The sequence below is a fragment of the Phalacrocorax aristotelis genome, chromosome 11, assembly GCF_949628215.1.
Source record: "Phalacrocorax aristotelis chromosome 11, bGulAri2.1, whole genome shotgun sequence".
Lineage (NCBI taxonomy): Eukaryota > Metazoa > Chordata > Aves > Suliformes > Phalacrocoracidae > Phalacrocorax > Phalacrocorax aristotelis.
Genome location: NC_134286.1, coordinates 19,757,785 through 19,774,865, shown reverse-complemented (window position 1 = coordinate 19,774,865; position 17,081 = coordinate 19,757,785). Strand labels below are relative to the sequence as shown.

General features: G+C 40.8%; 1 protein-coding gene across 6 annotated transcripts in view; it reads right to left on the bottom strand.

Moving 5' to 3' along the window:
* LOC142063427 (phosphatidylinositol-binding clathrin assembly protein-like) overlaps positions 1-15,098 on the bottom strand; it is a 28,701-nt gene extending 13,603 nt beyond the window's left edge. For all 6 annotated transcript variants that reach the window (XM_075107189.1, XM_075107190.1, XM_075107191.1 and 3 more), the window contains exons 1-8: positions 14,825-15,098; positions 6,923-7,065; positions 4,085-4,160; positions 3,170-3,272; positions 2,891-2,984; positions 2,675-2,786; positions 1,499-1,605; positions 847-888 (exon numbers count right to left, since the gene is read on the bottom strand). In XM_075107189.1, the coding sequence (XP_074963290.1) occupies positions 847-888; positions 1,499-1,605; positions 2,675-2,786; positions 2,891-2,984; positions 3,170-3,272; positions 4,085-4,160; positions 6,923-7,065; positions 14,825-14,957 (810 nt within the window). In that variant the 5' untranslated portion in view covers positions 14,958-15,098. The remainder of the gene's footprint in view (positions 1-846; positions 889-1,498; positions 1,606-2,674; positions 2,787-2,890; positions 2,985-3,169; positions 3,273-4,084; positions 4,161-6,922; positions 7,066-14,824) is intronic.
* Between the last annotated feature and the right edge of the window lie 1,983 nt (positions 15,099-17,081).

Sequence of the window (17,081 nt, the reverse complement as noted above, 5' to 3'; positions counted from 1 at the left end):
GAGATTGCCAAAATACACAGGATGCTGACATCTACCACCACAGTTTAGAGTTGCCTTTCGTGTCTAAGTACACTTAAAACAGCCAACCTATTAGAAAAAAAAAAAATGTTGTGAGAACAGTAGATATAAAGGGTTTCACTCACTGAAAGTTTCAGATAAAAAAAGAACAGCAAAATTAATTTATATCCCCTGTTCTCAGTAAATAAAATAACCCCTGCTTTGACAAGCCTTATAATGACTGAATTAACTGGGCAAGTGTACCCACACAAAGTGTAACTTCAGACCCGAGTGTAATTTGATTAGCATAATACAGACCAACTGAATATTGCTGTACTAATCAAAAGACAGAGTAAGATACTAAGATCAAACACCAAGAGAAAACAAACTACTCCTTTCACTCATTACCTGCTCTTACCGTGCTGGTCATATTTCTTTCCTACCGCCAAGGCCTAGGAGTTCTTAAAGGTGTTAATATTAATTGCTAGGAGCAGGTATTAGAGATTTGTGCTTTGAAACATGTATGGTTTCAAATGGTTTTCCTCAAGGCATGGCATGACACTTGTGGCTTACGTGCCAGTGAATCTTCCGTGATAAAAACCATAAGTTCTTGAAAAACATTTTCTGTGAGTTTTATTGCTTTAAATAATAAAAATAAAATCTTAAGAGCTGCAAAGTGCAATTACTGAGTAATCTAATCCATGGGAAAAGTCACCATACCTATTTCCCATACCTAAATACACAGAAGAGAATACGTTCTTGAGGTGAATGATTACTATGAGACACACCAACCTTTAAAACCACAAAGAACAAAATGATTGGGTTAATCAATACGATATGTACACTGACCTGAGTAAGATCTGGAATGTCACCCTGATCAATTCCAACTTGCTGGGTTTACAAAAAAAAAAATAAAAAAGAAAAAAGTACATTACTACATGCAATGGCAGTGAAAATAAAAACCAGTGATGTCTGAATGTTACATAGAAACAAACATATTAAAAAGGGATATTCATAACTTTCTGAACTGGTACGAGTTTCACTAGGGACGCACCTTAGAAATCACAAGTGCATTAAATTGCATCTCAAAGCAAACCCAGCTTTTCATCCAGCCTAACTTTTTCATGTAGAAAAGCTTCCGAGGAACATAAGAAACACCCACATTGCTTACTAGAACTACTTCTCCATTTTGAGCAGTAAAGGAGAGCACTGTAAATAGGCTGTAACATTCAGTTCATACATTTTGGACCATTCATGAAATTTAAAACAGCACTTGAGAAAATTTACTATGTTGTCTGGCTAATAAAAAGGACACCCAAGAATCTCACTTCATGTTAATAAGCACATACAGTCTTTAAAATACCTAATCTCTAGAATACTTCCTTGTATCCAAAATTAAACAAACATTAATCTGTTTGTGAAGTTGCTATTATGAATATAGACTACTGTACCAGTACAGACAGCTAAATTATATCCTTTCTATAAATGTAGATTTATTTACCTCTGCTACTTTGAGGAATTCTGACAATTTGGTCATTCTGGCTAGAAATTTTTTGTAAATATCCAAGCCTTCTTTGCACTGGTTCTTCTTCATATCAAAATATCTTTCTGAGGATGCAAATAAAACTCTTGTAAGATAGCAGCTTCCCCAGCAAAAAGCTGACACAGTATTATAAAAGTTAATTTGAGACAAGCTTCAGGGAGAGAACAGACAGGAGTAACTCAAAGCTCTTCAGATTTTAAAGTTTATATGAATACCTGACACCTTTGTAATAAGTCAGTCAATAGAAAACATTGATTTTTCTTTCGGTACGTTAGAATATAATGCAAAGCTTTATTAAGCATGGACATGAATCACTGCAATTGTTAAATTAGGTATTATGGGAAATGTTTTCAAGAAGTCAGCGTATTAGCTGGCAATAAGGCAAATTATTTTATCATATGAAAACATTCTTGGTACGTATTCACATTTTTAGACCATGTACGAATACAGTTTGATGTTTGTAAATGGGCTCAATATCCAAAAGACATCAGAATGGTTACTGAAGCGGTATGTATATTGAAATGACTTACCAAAAGGAGCGTCAACCACATCCTTCACTTTTTATGGTTTTGCCCTACATACTCATAGCTATTTCCTTGAGTAAAAACTAATGGAGTAACTGAAGAAACTGATCAGATGTTTTTGATTAGAAATTTGCTTGAGTAGTCATTATAAGGTTTTGCTAAGAGCCTACCACTCTTGAACAAAAAACCCTAGACGTCACCTACTAGGCTCATGTAGATTCAGGTACAAGGTAAAAGTGAATAATCAAGCTATAAAGAAGCTATGGGAAACCAGAAGTCAGCCATACTATGACTATACTAATTACCAGCTATCTCAGTAATACTTTTACAGTCCAATTGCCAAAGGTTATCCATTGCGCATTTACGGTATCTTTGTTTTAGTCTCATCAGTCACCCTCTCATCTCAATTTCTATTTCAACCTGTATTATTCAAGGTAGAAGCGTTTGATTAAGCCTATGCTAGTTGCCACTGAAACTAAGACAGGCTTAATTTAACAGTAATGGAATAGAGACAACTTTTAGGAAATTGCGGTCAGAAATTGATTATTTTCTTTAGTTCTCTCAATATCTTTCACAAAAGTTCAAAAGCTAAAAAAAATTTCTCACATACCTAAAAGATTAATAATCCCCTCATTGTATGCTGCAAAAAGTCTAATGGAATCTTTAAAGAGGAGCATGAAGGCAGCATTTATAACACCATTTGTTAGTTCATTTGGATTTGCCTGTGTAGAAAGCAATAAGAAAGTAAATTAGTATTTAATAAAATAATGAAACCCTCACTTCAACATGTGAAAGTGTTACCTAGCACTGAGCTTAAAGTACTTACATCAAAATCAAGGAGTGTGTCAAGCTGGTTCTGTATGATTGGAAGGGTTTTCAGCAGCTTTTCAGCATTCATGGTTCTCATCACTCCATCTATCCTACAGATTAGAAGACACCCATTTACAAGTTACCAAAAGACCTCAGCACATTATACTGTTTCAACAACACTATACTGCTTCAAGGGGCCAAATGGAACACCAATCTTTGATAAGCTCAAGAACAACTGGTATTTCCCTCTCCCCCAAAATGAAAGACCAAACAAAAGAAGCAGTAACAGTCTTACCCTCTCTTCATTTTGGTGAAGTCAACTGCTACAAGTCTATATGAAAGTGCTTTTTCATTCAAGTATCTGCTATATCGCCTAATGAAGGTAGACATATCATAACCTAAAAGTTAAGCAAGCAATTATGAGTCAGACCTTTTGAAGAGGTACAGTTCCCTTTAAGTTCAAGAACGATTCTCCTACTAAACCATTTTATGTCAACTAGCATTTAAAAAAACACCATAGGCACTTTCCACAGTCTTGAGATTCACTATTCACCTTGAGACGTAATGTTAGTTTCTTCACAATTTGCTAAGATGAGGAAAGTATTCCTTGCACTTATGAGAATAAACACATTAAAATATTAGGCAAGAACCAAGCGTAAAACATTAGGCAAGAACTAAGCAGCTCTTAAGATGTTCTTGAAATTAGACTAAAAATGTATTCCTAGTAAAATGCTGAAGACTTTGGTAACTTATCTTCAATGCCTCAAAACTCACATAAAGACACAAAAATGTTTCATACCATTGGCAAGTAATTAAAATGCTTCTCAGAGATTTGAAGGAGCTCTCACTATTTAGACAGCACATCCTAGTTACCATTTCATGCAGCTTAACAGTAAACATTTACTCCCGAGACACTAAAATGCAACAACAAAAATAGATCATTGTGCTAATATTCCTCAGGTTTATTCTAGTCAGAGTTAAGAGTTCACTTTTTAAAATTTACAGCTGTGTATGCACATGATACATCACAGAGAAATTTCTAGCACTCAGAATCTCACTTTCCTTATGCTTGTGTTCTGGGTTGGACATTCTCTGTACCTCATGCAATATAAGTCATTCATTTAAATGTCACTTGTCTCCTAGAGTGCACTGCCACAGGCACTATCACAGAGCAAAAAAGCAGTAATTTCCTTCAGTGAAAGATCCTTACCCTGCATGGCACTTTTGTCCAGGTAGTTATTTAAATTGAACAAAGTGTTTCGGGATGCAAGATACTGGATAAAGCGCTGTTGGTGAAGAAAGAGTTGAGAATATCATTGTTGTGAGAGTCAAAACATTTAAGAAAGCTACGCTTACCTTGTAACGGTTTCTAGTAACCTCTATCAACAATAGAAATTAGTTAAAAGGGAAAAATTTAAAGGAAAACTTGGAACTACTGATTAGCAAAGCCTCTGAAATCCAAAACTACTTGGCAAAAAACACAAATTTAAACTAAATAAAAAGACATCACTGCCCCTGAATAAAAGACTAATAATCCTAGAGGAAGCTACTGAGGTTAACTTTGTAGTTTAGAACAGACAAGTTGGAAAACATAAAACAAACACCACTTGCATTATCCAAACTCCCAAGGTCTGCATACCTCTAATTGCTGCTAGGGAAGTGGGAGACAGGCTTTATTACACAGTTTAAAAGGAATTAGTAACTAATGCTTCTGGAACTGTGGTGCACAGGTGCACTGGGGTTGTAATTCTTCATATATATGTAATATGTAACTTTCTTATATATATTATAATGTTGTGATCTGACTAAACAACAGCTAAGTTTTGACAAATAATAGCTGGCTCCGTAAGTAATGCAAGAATAACGGCACAAACACATCCAGATAACAAGGTAGTTTTAAAAGTTTCCCTGCCACTGTTCCAAACGGATATCCTATGACTGGTTTCTTGACTTGCTTCTTTATATGTGTTTTAGTCATAAAGGAGGATTATGATCAGTACGGCTCACGGGACTTGTTACATCTTTGATCTGAATCCCTCTGCTGCCATGGCACGCAGGCCCTGTTCCTTCACGCTTCATGGTGCTAGTCCACCTATCTGCCAGGTTTGGACTACCACACCCTGCAAAATCAGCATTTTTCCAGACAGGCTCAGTATGGCACTTGCTCTTTGGGAATTGTAATGAGGGCTTCGCACAGCAACAAGAAAATTCTTCTCACCAGTACTATTCAAACAGAAAGCAGTACTTTCACCTTACAAGGGGCCCAAATGAGTCCCCAGCTTGTCACTTATCACCTCATCATCAACTCCATATGTGTTCTCAGCCTACAGCTACAGAGTTCACACAAGTCTACAACAAGCAGCTTGCCTACTAACAGTTCTCGCACTGTTTTAACTTCTTATTCTGTTTTCCAGTCAGTTTATCTGGTCTTTGTACATCTTAGTACTGCATTCAAAGAGTTATAGAAAAAAGTCGTTGGAACACGATCAGGAAAAGAACTGTGATATTCAAGGTGTCTACACACATTTCAGAATTAGCTACTGTTCTGAATTTCATTTTAAAAGGGTCAAGGCTAACTCTCACTCTCCAGATGTCAGGTGGTCTTGCATTGCACAATGTGCAGGTGAGAGGAGTTTTAACCTGTTTCACCCAAAACTTCATCACAAGAAACAGGTAGTCACATTGAATAAGAAACTGCAAGACAGCGATTGCTCAGACAACATTTTGATCTTGCTATATTTACTTCTGCTTAAAATAGAAGGCCAACATTTTTTTATCTAAGAAAAAGGCCTCTTAATGCATTAGAGGAATGAGGAGTACACTTATATTCCACCTGAAATTACAGAACTAGTGTTCCAGACACGTTATCTCAGCAGGTATTGAAGAACTCTTTTTCAAGTTTCAAATGCGCCCATTGAAAGCTGAGGACCAGTTTTGGTACAGACCAAAACTCAACTCTTCTGCCACTACAAACACTGTATGGGCAAACAGATACCAACTGGTAGCCCACAACTTAAGTTTTGATTTTTCTTTTCTATGGTTCAGTTATCTGCTTTTTTTCTTTCACATTTCAGCATGTAGATATGAACTGTATTAGAAGAAGAGAGACTATACAAACTTATTTACAGCACTCAGTTGGAATAAGAGTGAATTCCAATCAGTGAATTTGACTTCATATTATCCTCTAATTTCAGCCTATTGTCTGTTGAAATTGCAATTTAAGCACATAAATAACTTGGGGAAGCATTAACTAAGAGCACACTATGTACTACAGGTTATTTCAATGAAGTTCACAGAGCTTTGGAGAGAGGAGGCAACACTAAGTTTTCAGAGCAGTTTAATGGCTGGAGGAAGTACCTTTAAGAATCATAATTTCAATATTACCAGTAGTCAACAGGCATTTATTAGGAGAATGACTACGCACAAGTTCAGGACTAAACTGTCACCTGACCAAGACAAAGTTTAGTTTTTAAGTGGAAGGGCTGTCTGTATAAGACAGGGTGCATTTCCAACACCATGCTATTATCTGGAAAGGTTTTCTTAAGTAGTGATGAAAAAATTTAAGTGAACTAAATGCAATAGAAACCTGTTTTGGAGGAATGTTAATGGCAACAATGTATGAAGATTTATCCCATTAGATAATGATTTGCAAGATCAAATATTCTACTCACCATATTCCTCCTCCCTTTAGTAAGTATTCTTTGTTAATAGGTTGGCTGCACATTTGTGGAGTGCTGTCAAGACTCTTTTGCTGTGCTGTTACTCATAAGCACTAGCCTAATGAAGTAAAACTCATCAGAAACTTTTCAAGTCTCTCTTCTAGAAAGGCCACCCATTATTCCCTCACAGCCCAACCCAGATACCTGCAGGTATATCACAAACATTGATGTACTGAAATAATGAAGGAATATTTTCTTCTCTGGCGAAGTACTTTACAGCCATTGGCAGAGGAAAAACGAAGTACATATCTAATGCATCATAGATTGAGATTTTTTTAAAAAAAACACACACTGTCAAGGAGGCTTTAACAGAACTAATCATGTCTTACCTCGTTTCCATACATCATGAGGTGGTGTGTTGTAATTAGAGCTTTGAACACTACAACCCAGCTACTGTTTGCAGTTCTCTCAAAGAGTGTGTCTGCCAACTGCGGAATATTCACATTCATTTCATTTGTGCACTGTATTAGATCTAAATTAAAGGGGAAAATAAATCAAAGCATTACAATGAGTTATATGCTCAAAGAAGGTCATCATGTTATTCTGTGTTTTTACATTGAGAACTTATATTGGAAGCATTAACTTCAGTTCTTTGTTTAAGAAATAATTGAGCTATTTTACATTCCTTGCTCAATTTTGCTGCATTAATAAAAGACTATGTATGAACTTCAAAGGCTTTTCAATAATTTTTATGGAGTCCCAATAGCTCATCAATGAATAACCTGCTCCAGTAGAAACTCTATGCCCAAATTATTGTCCGAAAGCCAGTACAGAACTTCTGCATGCTCAATGCCTGAAGCCACTCAGTTTAACAAAAAGAAATTAAAATCAGAGAAGCAAGGAAAAGCCGAGACATCTATACCTCATGAGATCAACAGGCAGCAGGTACCCTGTGGCTCCAACCTAAGCCTGACTACTGACACACAACAGCAAATGAGATGCTACGAGCCTGTAATAAGCTCCTTTCCTACAAGAACTAAGAGAAAGAATTTGTACCTACATACCTTTCCACTCAGCTAAAATAACCTAATCACCAACCTACTGACTACTTTGTGGTGGATCATGGCAGGTCTCAGGCTTTTCTATAAAAATCAGCTCTTTATGTCCAAGACTGATTATAAACTCAGTAGTAGAACATTAACCTGGGAGGTCAGAAACAGAGGTTCAAGCTTCTGCCTGAGTATTGGTACAAAACCAGAACAGGCTCCAGCAGATACATGGGAAAAAAGCCTGCCTGAGAACGCTAGCAAAGGCACTTGCCGAGAAGAGAGCAAAGAACTGAATTCAGGACTGTTCTAAACCCCTCGAGACATGCACATTAGACATTATTCTCTCCCTGAGCTAAACTTGGCTCCAGTGTGATCAAAGTACACCTTAAGGACTGGGCAAGGCCAGCAAAACAAACATCTAGTTTGAAAAGCTTCCTTTGTGGCCTCTTATTTAAGCCAAGTCTGAGGAGCCTGTTGGTTGCAGAGCAGCATTGCCGTTTGTGTGGTTTGGCTGTGCAAGCACTTGAAGAGGGGTAGGTGCCTAGAAGTTGGGCAGCAACTGGATACTGAGGTGTCGGCACCACTAAAAAGGCCATCTTATTTGTCTTGTTAGCAGCATGTAGAGGACAGACTGTATTATCGTAAGCAATTTAAACACGAACTTAGAGACCATGCATTGATAGTTTAGCACTAAATACTTCATAGAAATATTGCACTTAAAATTTATATCTGTTCTAGTGCACAGAATATATTACAGACCTATCTTAATTAAAGATCGGTTTACTAAGAACATAAAGTCCTTTGATTAATGTTTAAAATTGCTCTGGTTGTTATTCTAACAGAATAGAAGTTTTAGATACTATCTTGTTGAGGCAGAAAGCTATAAAATGCAAATTCTAGTAAGTTACTAATTTCATTCTGATATTAAAGGTTTCCAAAAAGAAGGACCCTGAAAAGAAGTTAAGCAAGATATACATCAAAACCGTATTGCTGAGTAGCATGAAAATATTTCATTATTTACAAATGTGAAGATTCTCAAAAAACCAAGTCATTTGATAGATGCAGCTCACCACTCATGGCTGGATCATCAGATGCTGTATCAAATTAAGAAGTACTTAAAAATTTCTAGAAGTCCCAACAGTCCACAGACAATTATTGCCCCATATTATGAAGCAAGTCCCAAATCCATAATTTGTACATAGAGAAAACCTGAATTTTGATTAAACAGCCTCATCTACTGAATGAGAGCTTTGTTATGACATTAATTTACTAAAACACATTAAGACAAGTAAGTCTTCCTAAATCCAACCAGTTTATAAAGCAAACATTATAAAGATCTGTTAGATCTTGCTTAGTATTTCACATGTAACTGAAGTGTCTGTAACCAGCACAGCAATGTTACAGATCTGTTAAGTCATAATTCCCATTCTTAGTTTACAAAAATCAACAAAAACCCCACTCTATACCTATAAAATTACTACTAGCTAACAGTTAAATTCCACTGATCTGCTGAGGTCCAAGACCACACAGATACCCTACAGAAAATATTATTTCTCCAAAGTCCTTTCCCTTCACATGACTGCTAAGCAAGTCAAATTTTTCACTGAAGATTTTCAATATTAAGAGTGCTTATTTAATAACAGATGAAACTGGGAAGGAAGATCCAGGTTAAAAACAAGCAACCTGCTGCTCTCAAGGCAAATTAGCCAAGCTAATTTCATTCATATTTTGCCAGCACTCTCCACAGAGGTTTCAATCTTGTCACCTTCCCTCAAGCTAAGGTCTACCAGCAGATGTTCCAGGAGACCCTAAGATGCTGCTGAACACCTGTGAGATCCCTGACACACACTTACATCTATGGCTGATACTAAATGTGTTCTTATAGTGCTGCTCTGGCACAACATGACAGAAATCCTACCGTTAGCAACTATATCATATGCTGTAACTGATCACCTCTTCTTCAGGCACACATCCATAAACCTTTGGCTGATCACGCCATCATAATTGCAACCACAAAAAGCCATCTAGATGTCTACCTTCAGAAGGGAGAAACTGCCCTGCTTTGGTACACAGACTAAAAGAAGTCTTCTACCAAGTGACAGTAACAGAGCAGAAGTTAATAGGCCTCTGGTGCAATTGAGAAGCGTGTTTGTTATAATTTTATTCCACAAGTGTGGTTCCATGTGATTGTAAAGTGCAGTTCCAGTAATTCTTCAAAAATGTTAGTAAGGTTTACCAGCATGTGCTACTCACTTCTGTAAGATGCGAGCCTGACCATTTTAAGAGGCAACCAAAAGGAAATATTTCACATATGTAGGGCTACTCAGAGTCTAATTCAAACTGTGCTTGAGGTTAGAGGACCTGAGCGAGCGCAAGTCCCATGCACTTCCGACACGTGCTGAAGGTGACACACACTGGCTCCCCTGAAGACAATTTTTATTCAGGGCACTAAGCACAATTGTGGTCTTTGGTTTCAAAATCTCCTTGAATGCCCAGATAAGCCATGGTTAGCAATACCGAAGAACACATGCTTAGGCAAACAAAACATCTATAAACACTAAACTAAGAATAAACAGTGGAAAAAAAAATCTCAGTGCATTCTACAGGTCAAAACTGGCCTTTCCTAAGAGCGTATTGCAAAAAATATAAGTTTAAAAAGACTCTTTAACAAGGTTACTCAGGACAATTTTTTTATTACTATTTTGTGACTAGTAATAATAAAGCTAGCATCACATTTGAATTCCAGCAATTGAGATACAAAACAGAAAAGAAGTGTCCTTTCTCTAATATGATCCTTCTAAGTCTGCAATAGGAATATCTACATAGAAACAACTGTATGGATCTGTTACAGCTGGCAGCAAAGGAGGAAAAGGCTATTAACACCATACTTTTGGAAGTATAAAAGAACACATGCACCTGAGAAACTGGCAGCTGGGCAACTGTGATATGGATGTTGGCAGCCGGAACTGGAATGAAATGTGTAGGGCAACTGATGCTCATTTTCTTATCACACTACTTATATAAACACTTTACAACTCAAAGCATTTTGCCAATTACCCAGAGGAATCATTTCAACTGCAAGTGAAACTGCCCTGCTGTTTCTAGAACATAATTTAGAAACATGTTAACATCACAGGAAAACAAGAAAAACAAAATATCAAACAGCTTTAAACCAGAAGTACCATAGGTGCTTTCAAGCAGCCTGGAAGAGCTATGGAAATCTTACTGCCTAGGAAAGTACTGAGGATTTCTCTTCCACAGCTCATCTGAAATACTGGCACATGATTTATGAAACCATACAGCTCTTCAGAGAACAGCATGCATAAATCCAGACATTAAAAATTATATCTATCTATACATATATCAGGTTTTTGGAAAATTCTCAGCCAGGCACTGACAAAAACTGACACACTTTTCAACTTTCGAATAACAAGAAAGTAATCATTTTCTTGATTCGGGAATATCTCTCTCAAGAGAACTGTAAATACATAAGTTTAAGAGAAGCATAATGGTTTAATATTCCTGTATTTCTTCCACTTTGTCACAGGACAAACTGCTCTAAGACAGATATAAGAATTAAGATCACCTCCCTTAATCCCAGCAGTCTTAAAAAAATTACATTTTCTTTTTGGAAGCAGCACCATAAATTACAAAACCATAAAACAGAAGAGCCACTTCAGCAAACTTTCTCAATGTAGCCCAAGGAATGCAACAATTCTTGCTGGAAGGCTTAATCAAAAGGTAGCACCTGACTGATACAGTGCAGATTTGATAGCAATCTTTAAGTTTCAGTTATACAACAGCTAGATCTGAATTTAGAGTTACTTCATCAGAAGCAAAGAAATTCTGCTATTCTGTCCCACTCCCCCACTAAACAAGGATACGTGTTGGCCCATGAAGTTTTTTTAAAAAGCCTTAAGCAATTTCTAAATAAACCCCACATTTATAGATCACAAAATCTTTTTTGTTGTTGTTGGTTCAAGTCCAATTTCCTCAATTACTGAATTGAAAAGCTTCACATATTACTAAAGAGCTTTGAATTAAAGACAGCCACCTTACTGCCTGTGGAAGGGTTCAAGAGTATTTCTTCATACTGTATCACAACTTACACATCTCTGCAAGAACTGCGCTGTGTCAGCATTCACCCCTCAGTCATGAGCTCTAGCTGCCAGAAGAACAGGCAGATACAAACCCAACTCAAAACTGTGATAGTCATAATGTGGTGATATTGGCAAAACTTAAGTTTGTGATGAGCTGGTGGAGACCTGAACTTTCTCCCAAAGCAAAAGCCTTAAGAGCCTAATTCTGTTACATAATACAGTTTTAGAGTACCTGAATTATCTGTTCTTACAAGACTCCTAAAGCTCGTATATGTATAGGATTTTTAAGTTTCCACAAGTAACTAACTATTTTCCCCTCCCCTGCGCTGCTTAAGTGGGCTGCATACAAGTTAAACAGGAGTCATTTTTGCTTTACTACTGTGTTCATTTAAAAGTTTAAGATGCAATTATTTTAGGGGGTTGTATTTTTCAAAATTTTTGTCTACACACAAGTCTACTCTGCCAGTTGCCAAGTTGGCTACAGCTTTGTTCTGCCCTTTTTTTATTACGGCTTTTCAATAGTTAGCCAAGTAGAGATGTGTCACCAAAAGCATAATCTAGCCCCACTCCACTGCAACCCAAACACAGGAGGATGAGGGGAAGTGAGAGAACCCACACCAGGGGAGAAGAGACAAGACCTTCAGGTGCTCCACTCGGAGAAAAGATCAGCCTCTGTACAACATTTTATGTTATCCTAAAATATTACAAAATACTACAGAAATAGATCTGCTGATTTATTTAGGACACTGTGACCTACTTTAAGAGGAAAAAACCCCAAGTATTCCCATTGACATTGCTTACGGGTTTGGTTTTTGTGTGTGTGTGGTTTTTTTCCGCTCTTCAAGAAAAATATGACTGTACCACTCAGCAGTTAGTAGCCAGACAAAACCCAAGCATCTTAAATACTAGTTCACACACTGCATGTGTAACAGCATCCTGTAATATAATAGTTTTTCTTGCTGAGGAAACTTGGCAAAAAGGGCATTTTAAGAATTAATCTGAACAGAGTGCACAAATTGACACTCCTCCACAGTCCCCAATAGAACTACAGCAACTCTCAAAAACATGTTCTTGGTGAAGCTTTTTCTTGAGCAGCAATTACAAGTAATACCAGATGGTGTAGCATTTTGAACGACACACACATGTAGCGACCAAGGTGCAACTAGCAGTGTTTTGCATTAAATCCAAGCTGGTTTCCTTCATAATTTACCGAAATTGGAAAGCACTTGCACAGTATCTTTGAAAATACCTTGTGTGATTTTTCCAGAGATTACAGTGTTTAAGCTAGTATCTTAAATGCAAGCAGGTAATACAAGTAAGTTTTGTGTACAACTGAAAAAATAAGGAGTGCCACACAAAGGCTTGCAGATGTTTGAAAAGCAGAGCCTGGGTATGCTCAGTGAAGACTGGAGAATTTGGGGATTTTTTTTTTTAACCCCTTACAGAGGTATCTGTGGTACCATATTTCACATCTTTTTTTGCCTCCCACCCTGCCAAAGCATTCCACTGTTTCAGCTACCAAGTCAGAACAGCAAGCCTTTTGTTTGTCTTAGACCAAAGTCTGACAAAGTGAATTACACCAAAACACAGAACTCAGCTGGCACAGAAAGGGACTTTCAGGAGACTGACAGCTCTAACAGGTTTGTATCAAAAAATATTTAAAGGAATTTGATAGTCAAAAGGCAACCTCAGTTTATGCTGTTCAAGAGTTTTTCTAGGTTTCCATTTTCTTACATTGTGAGGGTAACTTACAGAAGATGACATTATTTTAAGGATATTTTCAAACAATACACTACATCTTTTAAGCTTCAGACGCTTTCAAACTATTGAGCAAGATATCACCCACTACTTTCTGGCTTCCTGTTATGTTGCCATTTCTGGACTCAAGGCTTACCTCATTAAGTTGTTCTACCACAGGCAGAACACAAGACAAGATAAAATAAGGTAATTTTTAAAAGGTTTCTTCAAAAAGGAATTTTTCAGTTATCCAGTTTTAAGGCTTTTAATTTCAGCACAGTAGCTGCAATATTCCCTACTGTAGCTGGATTCCACCCATTCAGATTAACAACAAATGAGATACATATTTGGTTGGTTTTAACTACTTGATCCACATCAACAGCTTTCGGACAAGAAACCTGTATTAAGAGGCTGCTGCCACAGCATCAGAGAGCCAAACTATCCTCCAACAATATAACCTGAAAACGCCTCTTCCACGAGCTTCAACCAGAGACTCTGCTTAGTAACCACCAACTTAGACGGGTCCAGCGAAACTACCAGCCTGCTCTGTTGACTTTGAAGAAACCAGCACAAAGCTTCATGTCTTCCTTCCTCTCCCTAATGGAAACACGCACGCTTACTTCACTTCTAATAGATGGCAAAGGGGTACACTGCACATTGTACAAGGTTTGAAGCATTCAGTGCGCTTTTGAGCAGTTGAACTGTAACTTCAATTGCTATCCAGTTACTAAACCTGAAACAAAGCAACACCACTAATACTTCTGTAGATATCGAGGGTAGCTTTCTGCCTCTTTTGGTATACAGAAAGGAGTTTTAAAATATTAAATTTAGATATATCAGCGGCAACATACTCTCATTCTGGTGAGATGTACTGGTCCACCTTCGCCCTTCCCTTTACCTCGCCTCACGAGTCGTAAGATAGAAAGCTATGATATCTCGGGAAATATTAGAAATATTTAAATGGCTGCACTCCACCAGATGCACAAAAGGATGGAAGAGCGCTTCAAAATTTAACTTCTCGCTCCCAACAGTAAAACCACCCCACTTAACCCGCCTTTCTCCCTCGGTGCCAGATGCATCAGCACTGCCGTACCCAGAGCACATAAGCTCTCATCGGGAAGAGCTCGCAAGCTTGGAACATTTTTGTTTCCCGGGCGCGACAGGGTGTTACAAAGCTCACTCCCTCCACGTGTAAAGTCAGCTTTGAAGAGCAAACCAGGCGGGTTCACCCAGCTTTAGGCGACATCCCCCGCCTTCCCCAGGTGCAACCAGCAGCGCTCGGCCCTCGCCTCCCCTCCGCCGCCCGCAGCGGGAGGGCGGGGAGGCCAGACCGGCTGCCGCGGGGCTCGGAGCGGCCGAACGGCGGGCCCGCCCCCGCCACCCCCAGCCCCCCGGCCCTACTCACAGTCCAGGTGCTTCTTCTTGGGGCCCATCACCTCGTGGGTCGTCGCCTTGCAGACGGCTTTGGCGACGGCTGAGCCAGTGACACTGTGCTGCGCCGCCGTGATGCGGTCGGTGATCGACTGTCCCGACATCATCGCCGCGGCCCTGGCGGCGGGGCTCCCCCCCGCCACGGACCCGCCACGGACCCGCCGCGGCGGGCGGCAACGCCGGGGCAGCGGCTCCCCGGGGTGAAGGGCGCCGGCAGCCCCCTCCGATGCGGCGCCGGCTGACCGGGCTCCGCCTCACCGGCTCCCTCTCGACCGCCGCGACGGGGCTTCTTCCCGCCGCTCCGCGGTGCGGCAGCGAAGCCCTCGCCTCCCGGCTGGGCTGGCCGCGCCCGGCCCGGCCCGGCCCGGCTCTGCCTCCTCCCGCGGGCTGCGCTCCGGCTTTCCCTTTCACATTTACACTCCCAGACAAAATGGCGGCGGCCGCGGCGGCGGCGGCGGCAGCGTCAGGTGACCGTCCGCCCCTCGCGCCCGCCCCGCCCCGCTCGGGAGCGGCGTGCGCGCGCAGGGGGCGGCGGGAAGGCGCGGTCGTGCGGCCGCGTGTCCCCGTGGAGGCAGGTTTTTCCGTCACAGGCGACGTCAGCGAGCGTTTGGTGCGTTGGGAGCGGATGACATCCCTCCTCCTCCTCCGCCGCAAGCTCTTCCTTCTTCGGGTGGATTTAAAAGAAAAAAAATCCAAATTTCTCAGTCATCGTTGCGTTTCCTGTGGTAAGAGAAGTACCACTGGCGGGACAGCCCGGCCGTGTGCCATAAGCGCTGGGTGAAATGATCCAACAGGACTCGCTGTAGGTAGTTTTTGGTGGGATCAGTTTTCCCATGGAGCCTCGTGCGGCGGCATCGGTGCCTGCGGCGTTGCAGAGGTGTGGGAGGACCTCGTGCTGTGAGGAAACTCCCTCTCTTGCAGGTGGCGCAGGAAGAATAAAAGTTCCTCAGAAAACTTTCCTCTTCCAGACTTCATTTGCAGAAGCAACATCTGTAAAAAGAAAGAGCCCGACCTGCCTTGCTGAGCCTATTGCATGTTCTGCTTACGAAACTGAACTCTTCCTGGGCTGTGCCCGGAGGCTGGGTTGTGTGCCTGCTCCTCTGCAAGGCTGCTGAAGAGCTTTGCGAGAAGCTCCTCTGCAGGGAAACAGATTGCATCGGGGGGGAGGATGGCCGAAAACCTGTTAAAGCAGAGCGGCGGTGGCTGCCTGGCATTGGCCTGGTTTTGAGGAGATGGGTCTTGTATGCTTAAAATTACACCAAAGAACCAGGCAGGACAGGAACCGGGTGGTGGGTCCAGCCAAAAAATGGCAGGGAGGAATGGTGGTTCCCTGTACCTGTGTATTCACTCATTTGCCATTTTCTGGAGAGCAAACAGGAGCACGGGTGCAGCTTTTGCCAGGTATGATGGTGGTTTCTCTGATACGGACACTGTCCCGTTGCAGCTGGACCGTTACCAGGTAAATGTTTCAAACTGCCATCAGTCACGTTAATAGTACGGTGCAAGCAGAGTTAAACAAACATCCTAGAAATGATGGGCTCTGCAACACCCCGGTCCTCCTAGCCTGGGTTGTCTTCATACCACCTTATTACTTGGCTAAAAATACAAAAGGTTTTGTAGTGTGTTGACCTTGGCTGGAAACCAGGTGCCCACCCAGCCGCCCCATCACTCCCCTCCACAGCAGGATGGGGAGGGGAAGAAAATAAGATGGAAAACAACTTGTGGGTCAAGATAAAGGCAGTTTAGTAAAGCAAAAGCAAAGGCTGTGCGTGGAAGCAAAGGAAAACAAAAGATTATTCTCCACTTCCCATCAGCAGGCGATGTCCAGCCACTTCCTGGAAGCAGGGCTTCAGGAAGCTTCTGGAGCGGTTGCTGTGGAAGACAAACATCATAAATAATGAATGTCCTCACTTCCTCCTCCTTTCTCTTAGCTGTTATTGCTGAACTGATGTCATATGGCACGGAATCTCCCTTTGGTCAGTGTGGGTCAGCTGTCCAGGCTCTGTCCCCTCCCAAGATCTTGGCCACCTGCAGCCTACGGGCCTTTGGGGGCAGGGGCGTGGATGTTGGAGAGGCAGCCTTGATGCTGTGGGGCACTGCTGAGCCGCAGCCGAAACACTGGTGTGTTATCAACACCTTTGTAGCTACCAACACACAGCACTGCACTGTGAGGGCTGCCATGGGGAGAATTACCACCGTCCCAGCCAGACCCAATGCAGTGAGGAAAAAAA